This window comes from Alosa pseudoharengus, unplaced genomic scaffold, assembly GCF_046254945.1.
Source record: "Alosa pseudoharengus isolate Yale_2024_CS ecotype anadromous, Long Island Sound unplaced genomic scaffold, YU_APseudo_1.1 YU_APseudo_1.1_scf_23, whole genome shotgun sequence".
Taxonomy (NCBI): domain Eukaryota; kingdom Metazoa; phylum Chordata; class Actinopteri; order Clupeiformes; family Clupeidae; genus Alosa; species Alosa pseudoharengus.
Window position 1 is genome coordinate 26,982,284 of NW_027468685.1, and position 13,986 is coordinate 26,996,269.

At 43.3% G+C, this 13,986-nt stretch overlaps 1 protein-coding gene across 1 annotated transcript in view; it reads left to right on the forward strand.

Annotated features, from left to right (window-relative positions):
- Positions 1–12,099: 12,099 nt before the first annotated feature.
- The window catches only part of LOC143140984 (dolichyl-diphosphooligosaccharide--protein glycosyltransferase subunit STT3B-like), a 128,921-nt gene continuing 127,034 nt past the window's right edge, over positions 12,100–13,986 (forward strand). The window contains exon 1 of the mRNA XM_076302178.1: positions 12,100–12,482. Within this exon, the coding sequence (XP_076158293.1) occupies positions 12,217–12,482 (266 nt within the window). The 5' untranslated portion in view covers positions 12,100–12,216. The remainder of the gene's footprint in view (positions 12,483–13,986) is intronic.

Below are 13,986 nucleotides of genomic sequence, written 5' to 3' on the forward strand. Positions count from 1 at the left end.
GAGAGGCTGAGGGTCGATCCAGCATGGATTCTAAACTCTGTGGTGGATAGGATCTACAATTAGGTGTTAATAATATTACCACGCTAGGTCGAAGTACTCCCAAGTGCTATTGCGCCACACATTGTAGTTCTCCTGTTTATTCGCTTGGAAAATCGCCACGTTTCATGTTGTGTGACGTACACATTTTGATCAACTACTCGTGCAACTGTTTTTAAGTAGGGAAAAAATGGAGGTGTTTGATTACTGCTATGTTCCTCTCTCTACGGCCACGACAGAGCCCGCTAGCATAGCAACATGCTAACACATTCGCGCCGCGCGACAGAGCGTTTGAGTGCACCTACCGGCGCGGGAGAGGTATGACTCATCTCGTGAAAGTTAAGGTAAGAACATATATTACTACTGATTTTGGGTGGCGTGTTCCTTTAAAAAGATCATGGTCTCCCTAGTTAGAATTCAGTTTTTCAGTTAGAAAAGACATTCTTCAGTCCAACCTTGAGGGGGGAGGGGGTTGTTGAGTGGGCTTAGACCATGGTGGGTGGCCAATTTTGCTATACAATGGACAACAAAGTAATCAAAAATGTCCTTGTCTCAATTCTTATGTCCCTTGGTACATCTAAATCAACGCTATGCAGGTTTTGGTCTAAAAGAAGCTACATAAAAGGCATGCAAAAACTTGCTAAACCATTGACACTGCTAAAAGCGTGCCAAAATGCTACATGCCAACATGACAACTAGTGATTTTGGCAATAAAGTTGATGAGCAATGACAGAACTGCACAGTGCAGATCCTGGACAGCAGGTGGAATTGACACACGTGTGTATCTGTCCGTCACATGACCATATATCATTAAAATTAATTTGAAGGTTTCCGTATAGAAGCATACCTCAAAAAGTAGCGAATTGTTATATAGTCTTACCTACACTTGCTTTGCACCAGTGGACTGGTAGAGTCCAAGAGGGCATTGGGTCTGAACGGATTTCAATATGGATGGTTACTGGGGTCGGCTTAGATGGATTTCCTACTTTGGTCATTAGATTAACACCAGACCACTTCTTAAATTGCTATTGAGATTAAGAGTGGGTCTGGAAAGGCTTTATTGATTAATGACTTCCAGGGGAGTGACCAGCAGTGAAATTAAACTTAAATTGGTGCATTAAACTCTTACAAGATCGTTTCAGAAGTGCAGCAATCAAATCTATATTGTAAAGAAAGGTTTTAAATGCAGTTGTTTACTCAATTCTAAAGAAAACACACATCCATATCTGTTTAAACATGTTACTATCAACATAGCCATTGGTTGTATTGAATGCATTGCTGTATCTGTCATTATATAAAGCCCGCCCCATGGAAGATAAATGATCGTGATTGGTGCCTGGGTTTTTGGAATATTGGAAATGGGTGTCAATGGCATCCTTGCCAGATTGACCTGCAGAGCAAACTCAAATCTATAATAGGTTTGTCTAGGTTCTCACAGACTATAGTAGCCAGCCAAGAAATGTAGTTCTGAAGAGAAGTTTGAAGCAAAGATTTACCAGGTCTGTTACATTAAATTTGAACCTCAATATCTGTTAGCAAAGGAAACGTGTGTTGTTACCTCTATGAAATATTTTTGTCTGTGTTTCCTGAAATTGTATTACCTTTGGGTGGGCAAACCCTAATCTGTCTTTCTGACATTTAATCCCAGCCCTACTGGAAGTGTGTTTGTTTTAAGACGTGTTTGTGTGTGGTCTGTCTTAGTTCGATCTGACCTGAGGGTTGGCCTCCCATAACACATCTAACAGGGTTTCCACCAACTTCCACTGACAACATTTCAAGCATTTCAACGTTTCAAAACTGTTCAAAACTTTTCAAAACTTTTCCATGACCTCTAATGTACCCCATCAGAGGCTGCCGCAGGCCAAGCCCTGATTTGACACCGGTCCACTCTAAGGCTCCGTGCTGTGTGGGCAGTCAACCCTCAGGTCAAGCCCGAGCGAGAGACGGTCACAGCAGGCTTTATCTAGTGTTCTATCCCCTTAAATCTCCGTCTTCTCTCACAGTCCCATTACTCTGCTAAGGCAGATCGAAAAAACTGGTAAGAGCAAATTCCACTGAAATATTTCTCTTTTTTTTTCAACAGGAGCAATTCAGGGGCAAAAGTTTTCAGTGTTCTTACCGCTTCAGCGAGACTTCTCAATTCCGATGGCAGGCCGTCAGCTCAGCCGAGACGTATCACAGCCTCGAACTCATCTCCTAACAATGCTCGAGCAGAGCGTGTTGCTGACGAAGCCGTCAACTCTGAATGAAGCCGAGCGCAAACTCGCTGTGGCCCTGGCCGCCTTGACACTTGAATCAGAGTCTGACATTGACATCTTAATTACGCAGCCTGAAACACGCACACACACACACACACACACACACACACACACACACACACACACACACAGAGAGGATGAGCACTTATTGCAGCACCTCTGACAAGTGTTTCTGTGTTCTGCTGATTAGGCTGAAGTTTGAGCCGATGCCACAACCTCTTCCAACCTTCTGTACTTTTTTTTGACAGCAACACCTCATTTGAATTGTAAATTTAAAGACGAGATGATCGTCCATCCTCTCTCTCTCTCTCTCTCATTCCTCTTTCTCTGCCTGTGTATTTCTTTTGTAAGCTGTCTTTATCATCACATTTTCTCTTTTTTTATCCATTAATTTCTCTGTGTCAGAGAATGGGAAGTATTGAAACAATTTACATAAATACTTGGCAGGGTTCCCGCTGCAGTTTGAAATCAAAGTCAGGATTCTAGCTTGATTCATCAAAGGAGTTGTACTTTCAATTTGTCAATAGCCTTTTCTTTTCTTTTTTTTTTCGTTTGATTTTTTCCCAGGAAATGGCAGATCTGTGCACCATTTGAAGTTGGGAGCTTAACATTCATGAAAAATACAATAGCAACCCTTTCCACCTCTCAATTTTGGCATGAAAAGAGAGCGAGAGGGGCATCACAAAGAGGGGTACCGCAGGGCCTCCGGCTTTGCTCACTGGCAGTGCTCTGAGTGTTTATCGGCAACATCTCAGTCGCTCCTCCCAATCAAACGGCGCATTGTTTCCCCGACACAGATTTGAATAATTAATTTCTACCGAAGGCTGAATCACAAGTTCACCGTATGGTGCCCCCCCCCCCCCTCGATCACAGTTCACCGTCAATCATCTGTCAAGGGATCAGAGGGGGTAAAAATCACCTCTAAATTATCCGCTGATTAATTCAATGTCACGGTTTTATTTAGACTGACACCCTTCTAATGGAATTACCCGCAGTCATTTTATTGGCTTCAGGCATTTGCATTTGCATTGGATGAGGAGTCAGGAGTGTGCACACACACTCACACTCAAAAAGGCATACACACATACACATACATACAGACACACACACACACACACACACACACACACACACACACTCACACACACACACACACACACACACACACACACACACACACAAACACACTCACACACACACACACACACACACACACACACACACACAAACACACCCACACACACACACACAAACATACACACACAAACACAAACACACACACACACACACACACACACACACACACACACATATACACAAACATACACACACACACACACACACACACACACATGTGGGCAGTCGTGGCACCTAACCCCTCACTGCTCCCCAAACGCCGCTGTAGCAAGGCAGCTCACTGCTCCGGGTCTGTGTGTGCTTCACCTCACTGTGTGTTCACTGTGTGCTCTGTGTGTTCATTAATTCACGGATAGGATAAATGCAGAGACCAAATTCCTTGTATACGCAAGTATACTTGGCCTAGAAACCTGATTTACATTTACATACACAAACACACATACACAAGCACTCAGACACTCACACACACACACACACGGACACTCACACACACTCACACAGAGTTCTGGAGGCTTGAGAGGTTTGAAATGACAAACCCCAAGGTTAAAAAATGCCAGGTGTACAGAAGGAGCAGTGAGGTTCACGCTGGCACATCATCCTTGTGGCACCGTGCCCACCTGAAGCCTGGTGCCCAGGTGAGTGTGCCATGCCAGGTCTGAGGGTCAGGCCAGGCTGGATGAGACCACCAACACTGCAGTGTGTGTTAGAACTTATTGGTAACAGAGTTTAAAACCTTTCAAAGCTCTGTGTTGGCATAGAGATGACCTGTGCTGAATACTCTGTGTTGGCATAGAGATGACCTGTGCTGAATACTCTGTGATGGCATAGAGATGACAAAGACAGTTGATAAAGCTAACTAGACAATCTTTGGAGATGACCTGTGCAGAACACTGTGTTGGCATAGAGATGACCTGTGCTGAACAATGTGTTGGCATAGAGATGACCTTTGCTGAAAACTCTGCATTGGCATAGAGATGGCCTGTAATGAAAACTCTGTATTGTCATAGAGATGACCTGTAATTAAAACTCTGTGTTGGTATAGACCAAGGGGGCAGGCGAATTCCCGGAAGTAGAAGAATCGACGTAGGCTGGAGGGACCACCTCTCTGCTAACTCCCATAGAAGTCCATTCATTGTAGGATTTTTTTGAAATACCATAACTTCATATAACATATATCCTGTGCCGATATTGTAGCTTCTGTGTAATCCACATAAACACTACAAAGGCAAAACAGACTCCACTACCTCGTCCGTAACGTTGGTTAACCGTAAGAAGAACGGTTAGCTTGTTCGGTTGGAGGGAAGCTAGCTTTGACGTAATCTCTCTTTCGCGCCGTAGGGAGATAACCGTATTGTTTGGATAAGAAGCTCAGTCCACCTTACTGTCTATGACGGTAACTCATGAGCAAAACCTAGCATACACGACCGTATGTTAAGGTAAAGCATTACACAGAGGGAACCTAATAATAATAAAAAAGTAAACCTAATTTTTTTAAAAAGGCCACTAATCATTTCAGAGGTTTCGATGGATTGACCGTAGGTCGGAAAAGTGGAAAGAAGATTAGCTTCAAGGCTATAACTTTGTTTTGTTTTAGCATGACTGTTTTTGAAGATGATCATGTATGGTAGCTTCAACATTAACTCAACTTGGTGAGGATGATATTAATAATAATACATAAATAAATGTTTAACTTTGATGACTTTGAAGGCGAAGGAAGTGTGAGAAGAATTTCTGTGTATCTATCATATGAGTTACAAGATTCAGTTCGATGGCTAACGTCACGAAGTTAAGTGTGAGTCTGCGCAGTACTGGGGGGACCAACTGAAAAATCTTTCTATTTGACTCAGTGCCCTCCCATTGAAAACGACGGAGTCTGTTCGTCCATTTCTTTTACTGTCTATGGTATAGACCGGTTTCAGGTCCCTAACAACCGTAGTCAAGAACGAACTCGGAGGACAAGCACTAGTTGTTTACACTGACAGCGCATAGAAAACAAGCTGGCTGAACTTGATATAAGATGAAGAATAAAAACATATTGCCGAAACATTTCGGTGTAGCCGAGTCTGGATTGTTTTCATCTAGAGGTGTAGCGGATTTACCTATGAAAAAGCAACGGATTTTAAGGAAGGTAGGCTAAACATGTGGCCAGTCACTGTGAAGTTAGGTTAGGCTTAAGCTAATGTTAACGTTAGAGCTTCGACTGCAGAAACAATTAATTTAGATTTAGTGAGAACATTACCTACTCAAAGGGTACATAATGACAGGGGTGGACAATCATTTCCCCCTGAGGTCAGAGGATAATTACTTTGATAAAGTAGCCTATGCTGGCCACACATTGAACGATTGACTGAAATAATGTTACAATGCACAAAATGCATTGTGCTGGATGTTAACTGACAGGACAGGAGCCTATGACGGATTAGCCATAAACTAGGCTACCTTATAGTAGGCCTATGCAATAACGTTACTTACAAGCCCATGTCTTCTTTCTTAAAACAAACAACTCAAATGGAGTGTCAACTTTAACTTTAGGCTACCCTACATATTGTCATTTGCGTGAAATGTAGGCTAACGTTAGCCTCCGTTCTCATGGATCATAAGTCTCTCATTAAAATGATATGCTGAGGAATATGATAAAAAAAAACACTTTGTTAACGTCACAACCCTATGTTATTTAGCCTACATGACTTGAGTTTTTCCTCTTGAGCATGAAGATAACATTTGTGGCATAACTTCGTAGCTTCATAATGCATGCTTCGTAGCACCTATAGGCCTGCCTACTTTATTGGCGTTTTAAACATTTTTAGCTTTGAACGGACACATCACAAAAAAATGAAATGTCTCCTGTACCACACAGGGGAATTTCTATCTGCTTTTCTCTGCCAAAAGGTAACGATTTTCAAGCTCTATGCGTCTTTCTCTCAATGTATTGCTATACGGCTCTGGGTTTGCTTGTCCTCCGAGTTCGTCCTTAACGACGGTTGTTAGGGACCTGAAACCGGTCTATAGAGATCACCTGTGCAACCTTTGCTGACCTATGTGAGACTACAAGCATTATGATGGACAGGGCTTACAGTAAGTAGTCAACCCTGCACAGGGGAATTGACCAATTAGAGTCGATCTCATTGACTCAAACAAGGTCATTCTATACACTTTTGGACCTAATCCCAATGATTAGGACTCCCTTGTGCCTTTAAAGTATCTCAATATGTTAAAGGGACACTGTTTCCAAATAAGTACAGTACATACTGACGGATAAGTACTGATTGCACATGATTTCATATTTATACCGCTCAAGCATTCTCTGAAAAAACGCCTGTTGCTAACTGTGTTCACTCTTTGTATGTATTTTTGTCCAATTGTTTAGGGAAATATCGATGTTACTAGTGTGTACAGTATGTGTGTGTGTCTGTGTGTGTGTGTGTGTGTGTGTGTGTGTGTGTGTGTGCGCGTGTGTGGACTTTATGTGTGTGTGTGTGTGTGTGTGTCTGTGTGTGTGTGTGTGTGTGTGCGTGTGTGTGTGTGTGTGTGTGTGTGTGTGTGTGTGTGTGTGTGTGTGTGTGCTGTATGTGTGTCAGGCCCATGTGTTTGGGGTTGCAAGCATCTCCCTCCTCAGCATCAGCTGAGAGGCAGGAGCAGCCGAGACTCACAACGCACTAGGTCGCCAATAAGGTAAGACCGGGTGTCATGGCAACAGACTGGAAGTTGTCTCGTCTGGGGAGGAAAAACATGTGGTCAGCATAACAGCAGTGATCTTACGCGACAAAATAACCATGTAATGCATCCTCCATGGCTCTGTTCTTCCAGTTGGATTGTCAAAATGGACTTATCCTGGTCCCTGGTCTCATCAACATTCACTTTCCTTCCATGGTTATTTCCCATAGTCATTACATTTTAATTTCAAGATAGAATAGACCGTGGACCATGCAGCTCTGCAGTGTGTCACTTAACAGGGCAATCATTTGAAGAACTATGCTGTACAGAACTTGACTTCTAGCCCTATCTGTTATAAGCAATTACAGTACGGAGTTCACTGCTTGAATGCTAATACTGAAGACCCACATTTTTTTTTCCATTATTATTCTGCTGACTTTTTCCATGAGAGTGTTTCCTGTTTCTTTCTCAAGCATGCAGATCTGCCTCATCCTCTGCCCTTGTGCCAACTGTTCCACCCCCATCTTACTCAGAGGTGTCAACACAGTGTGGAAAGGTGTTATTGCAACGCAGGAAGCGTGCATTCAGCCTGCCAAAGATTCTGCCCTTTTGCAGCCCCAATTGTGGACGTGTTCATCGTTCAACTATGTGTTGTCAAGTTTGACTATACCATGATTTTTTTTTTCTTTCAAATAAAAAGGCACACACACGGCATACACACACACACACACACACACACACACACACACTCCACTCAAAGGGCAGCATGTCAAAGAATATCTGCAGGATGTAGAAATGACAATCACTCTTTCCTTCTTCCTTTCTGTCTGTGTTTTGGGGATTGTAGGGGAATAGCAATAAGATAAAAGGCCACAAATTGCCTCAAGTTGTTTAATAAATGATGGGAAATGTTTCAGTGATTGGCTAGAAATGCTCAAAATAAAATAGTTCTAAGAAGAAACGACTAGCACTTGACGAGGAGAGTGGCGGAAATATGCATTCATATATGTGTGTGTGTGTGTGTGTGTGTGTATGTGTGTGTGTGTGTGTGTGTGTGTGTGTGTGTGTGTGTGTGTGTGTGTGTGTGTGTGTGTGTGTGTGTGTGTGTGTGTGTGTGTGTGTGTGTGTGTGTGTGTGTGTGTGTGTGTGTGTGTGTGTGTGTATGTGTGTGTGTGTATGTGTGTGTGTGTGTGCGTGTGAAATTCATACGCATTCGTACGCATCGCTCTCACTTGTCTCAGCACTGCAACATTTCTTCCCTTCCCCCTTTCTTACTTTTCTACTTCTACTTTCTTCTTCCTTATTATGTTTACTTGTTTGTGTCCGTTTACCTATTTTCTATTTGGTTACCTGTCAGCACTACGTTATCTCTGATAGGCTGTTAGCCTCTTGTGCTCGTCACTCCCTTCTCAGCGAGGGGAAGGTGTGCTGGCGGTGATAAGTGCTGTTCAGGTTTTCAGGATCCTTCGGATTGCCCCCGTCAGGTCGTTTCACTGCGGTCAGCCTGTCCTTGAGCTGTATGCTATTCAGCACCTTTGTCCGCATGCTCATTAAGGCTGATGATTCTTTTTTTGTTCAGATGGAACAATGCGCTGTCAATCACAAACAGAAGCTCTTATCACAAAAGGGGCACATGAATTTATAAGACATTAAATAGGCTTCATGCGTCCGTTCAGTGCCTCAACACACTGCATGGGAGTGAGTACATGATAGGGTTTAGCCTATAGCCGGTCAGCCATCTCCTGTATTGATTTGAATGTGTTTTGTTGCTGGCTCAATACCTAGCGTGCTAACCAATATTTCAACACTGTAAAAGCAGTCAATGGGGGTACACTGAATGATGCGCGATTTAGATTATCATTGACAATTTCCCGTGTTAACTAGGTAGGCCTAACGGACCATAGCCATGCGCGTCTTTAAGGTGTTCTAGTTCTGTGATATATAGTTTAACATCATTTATAGTCTAATCATCATTCCAATGGGCAATGATGCTGATGTTAATGAGGGCATGTCTTTGCTGTCTGTGTGTTGTTGCTACATGAGAGCCAATAAAAAACATGCTGGCAGTGATGGGCGAGTGGGGCAGGGGCTCGTGAAGTTATTCACAGTTATTTTGATATTTTTCAGAGAAACACGTCACATCATTCTTTTGTTTTTCAGTTCAAAGGAGACAAATTGATTTGTTCTAGCAGCCAGGTGCTATCTGGAAAGTTATTATCATTTTAATAATCTACCACTGAAGTGCCTTTTCAAATGCCCACTCCCCTTTCATTGTGATACAGATGTGTGCAATTTTCTACCAGGGACGTAGTGTGCATCAATTACCAGTCTTGGGAAAAACAGATTTTGTCTCAAGATTACATCTGCCTTATGATTCAAATGTGGTCTGCATATAATTGGTTGGGGTCTCTCAAACTCATATATCAAATATGTATTTATTTTCCTACCAGTGATTGTGAATTGGCATTCGTAGATTTCAGCTCATCTATGTCAAAGCAGGCACACTTCAGTGAAGACTGTAATGTGATGGAGTGGTTTTGAACTGATGACTTAGACGCGCACAAATCATTTTTCTTAGACACAAAGACAATCTGACTTTCTTTCTCTCAGATCATAGACACACACACAGACACACACAAATACACACACACACACACACACACACACACACGTAAGGGAATGATTTTGCCACACTCATGAGCATACTGGTCACACACACACACACACACACACACATGCACACATAAATGTGTACAGGTACACACACACACACACACACACTTTCTAGACAGGCATTTACAGCCAACCTCTCCAAAGAAGCTGCAATCACAAAGGGTTGTACACTAAACACGCGTATAGAGGAGGCCAGCCCCTGGATCCAGAGCCTTGTCAGGCAGGCCCTTTTCCCACCCCTGAACAGAAACCTCATTTTCTTCGCTCGTTTCTCATCTCATCTCCAACAATGGCCACCATTGGAAGGATCTTCTCCACTCTGCCTCTGCCTTTGATACAAAGGTCACGCTTTTCCACCTAATGGGCCCATTGTGCAGTTTGCGTCTACCCTGCTCATGAATGAGAAGCGAAGCAATGAGTTTTGGTGATAGAGCACTGCCAGTTGCCCCCCCCACCACCAACCCCGACTTTTGTATGAGTCGCTAGAGAATAAGATTTCTGTGAGCACCTGAAAAGGTAATTTGCCATTTGTGACTTTCTCCTGCACACCTGACTCAATTGCTTCTCTGTCCTCCCTTTTCCACAATCTGTACTAACCCCCTGCATCTCCTACAACTGTCACCCCCCCACACACACATATACACACACACACACATACACACCACCACACTCACTCTGCCCATAAGCCCATGCCACAGCTACAAATGCTCCCCCCCAAACACACACACACACACACACACACACACACACACACACACACACATATACACACATTTGCCTTGTTGATAATGTTAATTTACTAATGGCCCATGCTGTCAGGCGTTCCCACAATCTATCCATCTCTATTTCCCACTTCTCTGTGTAATTCTTCATCCTATCCCATGTTTCCATGCTAGTCCTAGACCACACTCTAAACATTTTCTCTAGGCATACAGCAGCTTTCTCTCTCCATGGATGCCATTACAGTCTGTCTATATATGCTGATGGAGGCTGATAAGCTTCCTACAGTATACACAGTTCAAACTAATGGGATTTCATGATGGATGCAGGCTTTTTACATTTACAGAAAAAGGATTTGAGACTGTCATACCTCGGACAGTGTATGAAGGAAAAGAGATTCCATGGAAAATAATAATAATAATAATAATAATAACAACAACAACAATAATAAAGATAATAATATTTATGTTTAGTCGATGAGGAAAGAAAACTTGATAAAACAGAAATAAATCACCTGTAAAGTAGATCTACACTGCAAACATCCCAGTCAGATTAGCTGACTCCACATTCTGTGAACATATAGGCTAGTGAAAATACATTCTGGAAGAAATCTGGTGAAATTACTTTGAGGTTAGAACTGCTACAGAGACAAATGTTTCAGCTGTCTCACTTTGTGACCTTGGGGTTGTAATGTCAGTGTGTGTTTTGGATATGATTGGATATCATTACAAGAAAACATACTTCACACAGCGACAGGATAAAACGTGCATGTTCCAAACAGCTACATTCTTTTTCCACGGCCTTCATTGGTGGGGTACTCACTGTTTCCTAGTTATAAATATGTCATAACGCCTTGAGCAAAGCCCATAAGTAGTCTGATTCCTTATACTGTATATTGGTCAGCATTTGTTGGTTTAGTGGTGCATTCTTTAGGTAGGTCATTGCACCATTCAAATGGAACACAAAGCACGAGGCATTTTCCCTTGGTGAATTAAAGCATTATTTTGATGAAACCACATCAATCATCTTATCTGGCGCAGGAAACCAGATATTGCATTTTCTGAAAAGTAATCCATCATCACATAAGGTCGTCCCCCCAAAATAAATGTAATAGCCCGTATTTACTTTATTTGAGAAGCGTTTCACATTTTTCAGCCCATTCATTCTAATTAATAGTCGGAGTATCCGGCCCCTTTGTTCTCGCGAATGTCTTTTCTAGTCTGCAAAAGGAAAAAGCTACAGCAGGCATTCTTTACATATAATGCTGCAAAACCCTCTTCATTGCTACCACTCTTATTTGCCGGGCTTTGATTATATAGCCCCCTTTCAATTTCTCTCAATTCCATTGGAAAAGGAGTCTGTCTATCAGCGCCCTACCTTTGCTCAATTGGTCATAGGTTACAACAGTTGCATCCCTCCGCTCCCTGCCACCGTACCTGCGCTACTGTGAAAGGCTGTCATCGCGCGCTTTTGACCCGCCCTTTATCGCTCGATTCATTCCGAGCATTCTGCCTGCGCTGCGCTGCTCTCAGTGGGAGCGATTCAGGGATGTGATCACTCTCGTCATAGGCAAGTGCTGAGAGCAGGCTCCTGTGCCGACGACAGACGGACTGTAGGGGTGGTGGACAACGGAAGAGAATACGTCGTTGGGAAAATTACTCTGCGCGGGGAAAGAAGGGGAGGGAGAGCCAGACACGGGGCTCTCCTGAACACGCGTCTAGCGCAAAACACGCCGAACATGGCGGAGCACCACTCAGCCTCCGACGGCAGCAAGCACAAAGCATCTGCCAACGCGGGGAGCTCGATGCTGGGGAACAGCCGAGCCAGTGCCGTGAGTGGAGGAGGGGGTGGCAAGGGAGGCCTCTCCGGCGGACTGACGCAGCCAGCCGGGTGGCAGTCCCTGCTATCATTCACGATACTTTTCCTCGCCTGGCTGGCGGGGTTCAGCTCAAGACTTTTCGCTGTGATTCGTTTCGAGAGCATCATTCACGAGTTTGACCCATGGTGAGTTCATATATGGCGCACACAGCCTGTGTATAGTTTATTTGTAAAATCTAGTCTTGGGATAAATGAAGTTCGCAGTTGCCCTTCCCGTCAGTCGGATGTTGCTGCTGCAGAATTCGCCCTGCCAAATTATATCAGGGAAGTGATTAAACATCTGCATCCACGTCGAACTACCCCAACTGCATTTGCGTGTCCTAAAACTTCAGTTAAAACTTTGTTCGTCACTACTTAACCAACCAGTGACGGCTGGTAAATTGGGTAAAGATGTTGAGATGACATTGACAACATCGCAACAGGCAAACCAGTCGACTGGTCCAGCATTATGTGTGGTGTTGATGGCATGAATATGAGAAGGTCTTGCGACCTTTACGGCGTAATCCTTCAAATACTACGGAAAACAGCACACTAGGCTGGTAGAAAATCGGCACTCTTTAATTTGTAAATCCATGTATTTTTGTCGAATGATATTAATTTTGACATTTTGACAGTGCATTTACATTGAACTACTTTTTGTGAAGTTGTTAATGTTCGAGGCCTGGGTACTGGTATCGCGTTGCGTCATATAATTTTTGGACTGATAGCTGAAGATAGTTGTCCTGTGAAATTTAACTATTATGTAGGCAATGTGAGGGTCCTGCTACCGGGGCACCCTAAATGACACCAGACCCCCAGAATCCTACGCAGACCGTTAGCTACAGATATGATGACATCTGCATAAAGCTCTTCAGCACTTTCTCCAGATGCCTATAAGGGTTATTGCTGATGTGCATTTGCATTGTATTCTTATACATTTATGCTTTTTTACGTCTGCAGACACGCTACCTTTCGCCTTAGTAGCGTGAAAGATCACGCTAATTGTGCGTAAAATAATCATACAAAAGATTTTTAGAAATGCCACTATTCTATTTCATGACTAGCCAAATGCAGTTCAAAACAATGCATACCCTCTTTTGCATAAGGAGTTGTGGAATGTATAGGTAAGCTTTCTCATAAATGATGGCCTTACCATTTTTTCCACCCAATCAACCCCCTCTCTCCTTCCCCGATAATGACCCTAAGCGGGAGCGAGGCAACTTGTAAACTGTCTAAAGCTCCAGCCTGGGGTTGGGAGATACCACGTCCCTGGGCGCTATAGATTGTTGTCACGGGTTTAATGGACTGCTAAGATAAACGCGCCATCCAACGCACACTACATCGGGCCATGTAACACGAGGAGTGTGGGATAAGCGGTCGCATTTGCATACTCCCCATAAATACTAACAGACATTCTGCTCATCTTTAAAGCGGCTGCTGTTTTTCAGACTAGCTGTTCACTCTGTTGGCAGATCTCATTAGGGTGTCGCGTTTGCAACAACTAAGCCCCCTCGTGCACTAGCTCGAAGACAGCGAGTAAATATTGAATGACTTTGAATATTTAACAGGCTCGGGATTGTAGAATTATGCTGTTTCGTCGGAATACAAAGCATTGTAAATTCGCCATAAATACGGAATAATGTTTTATAAT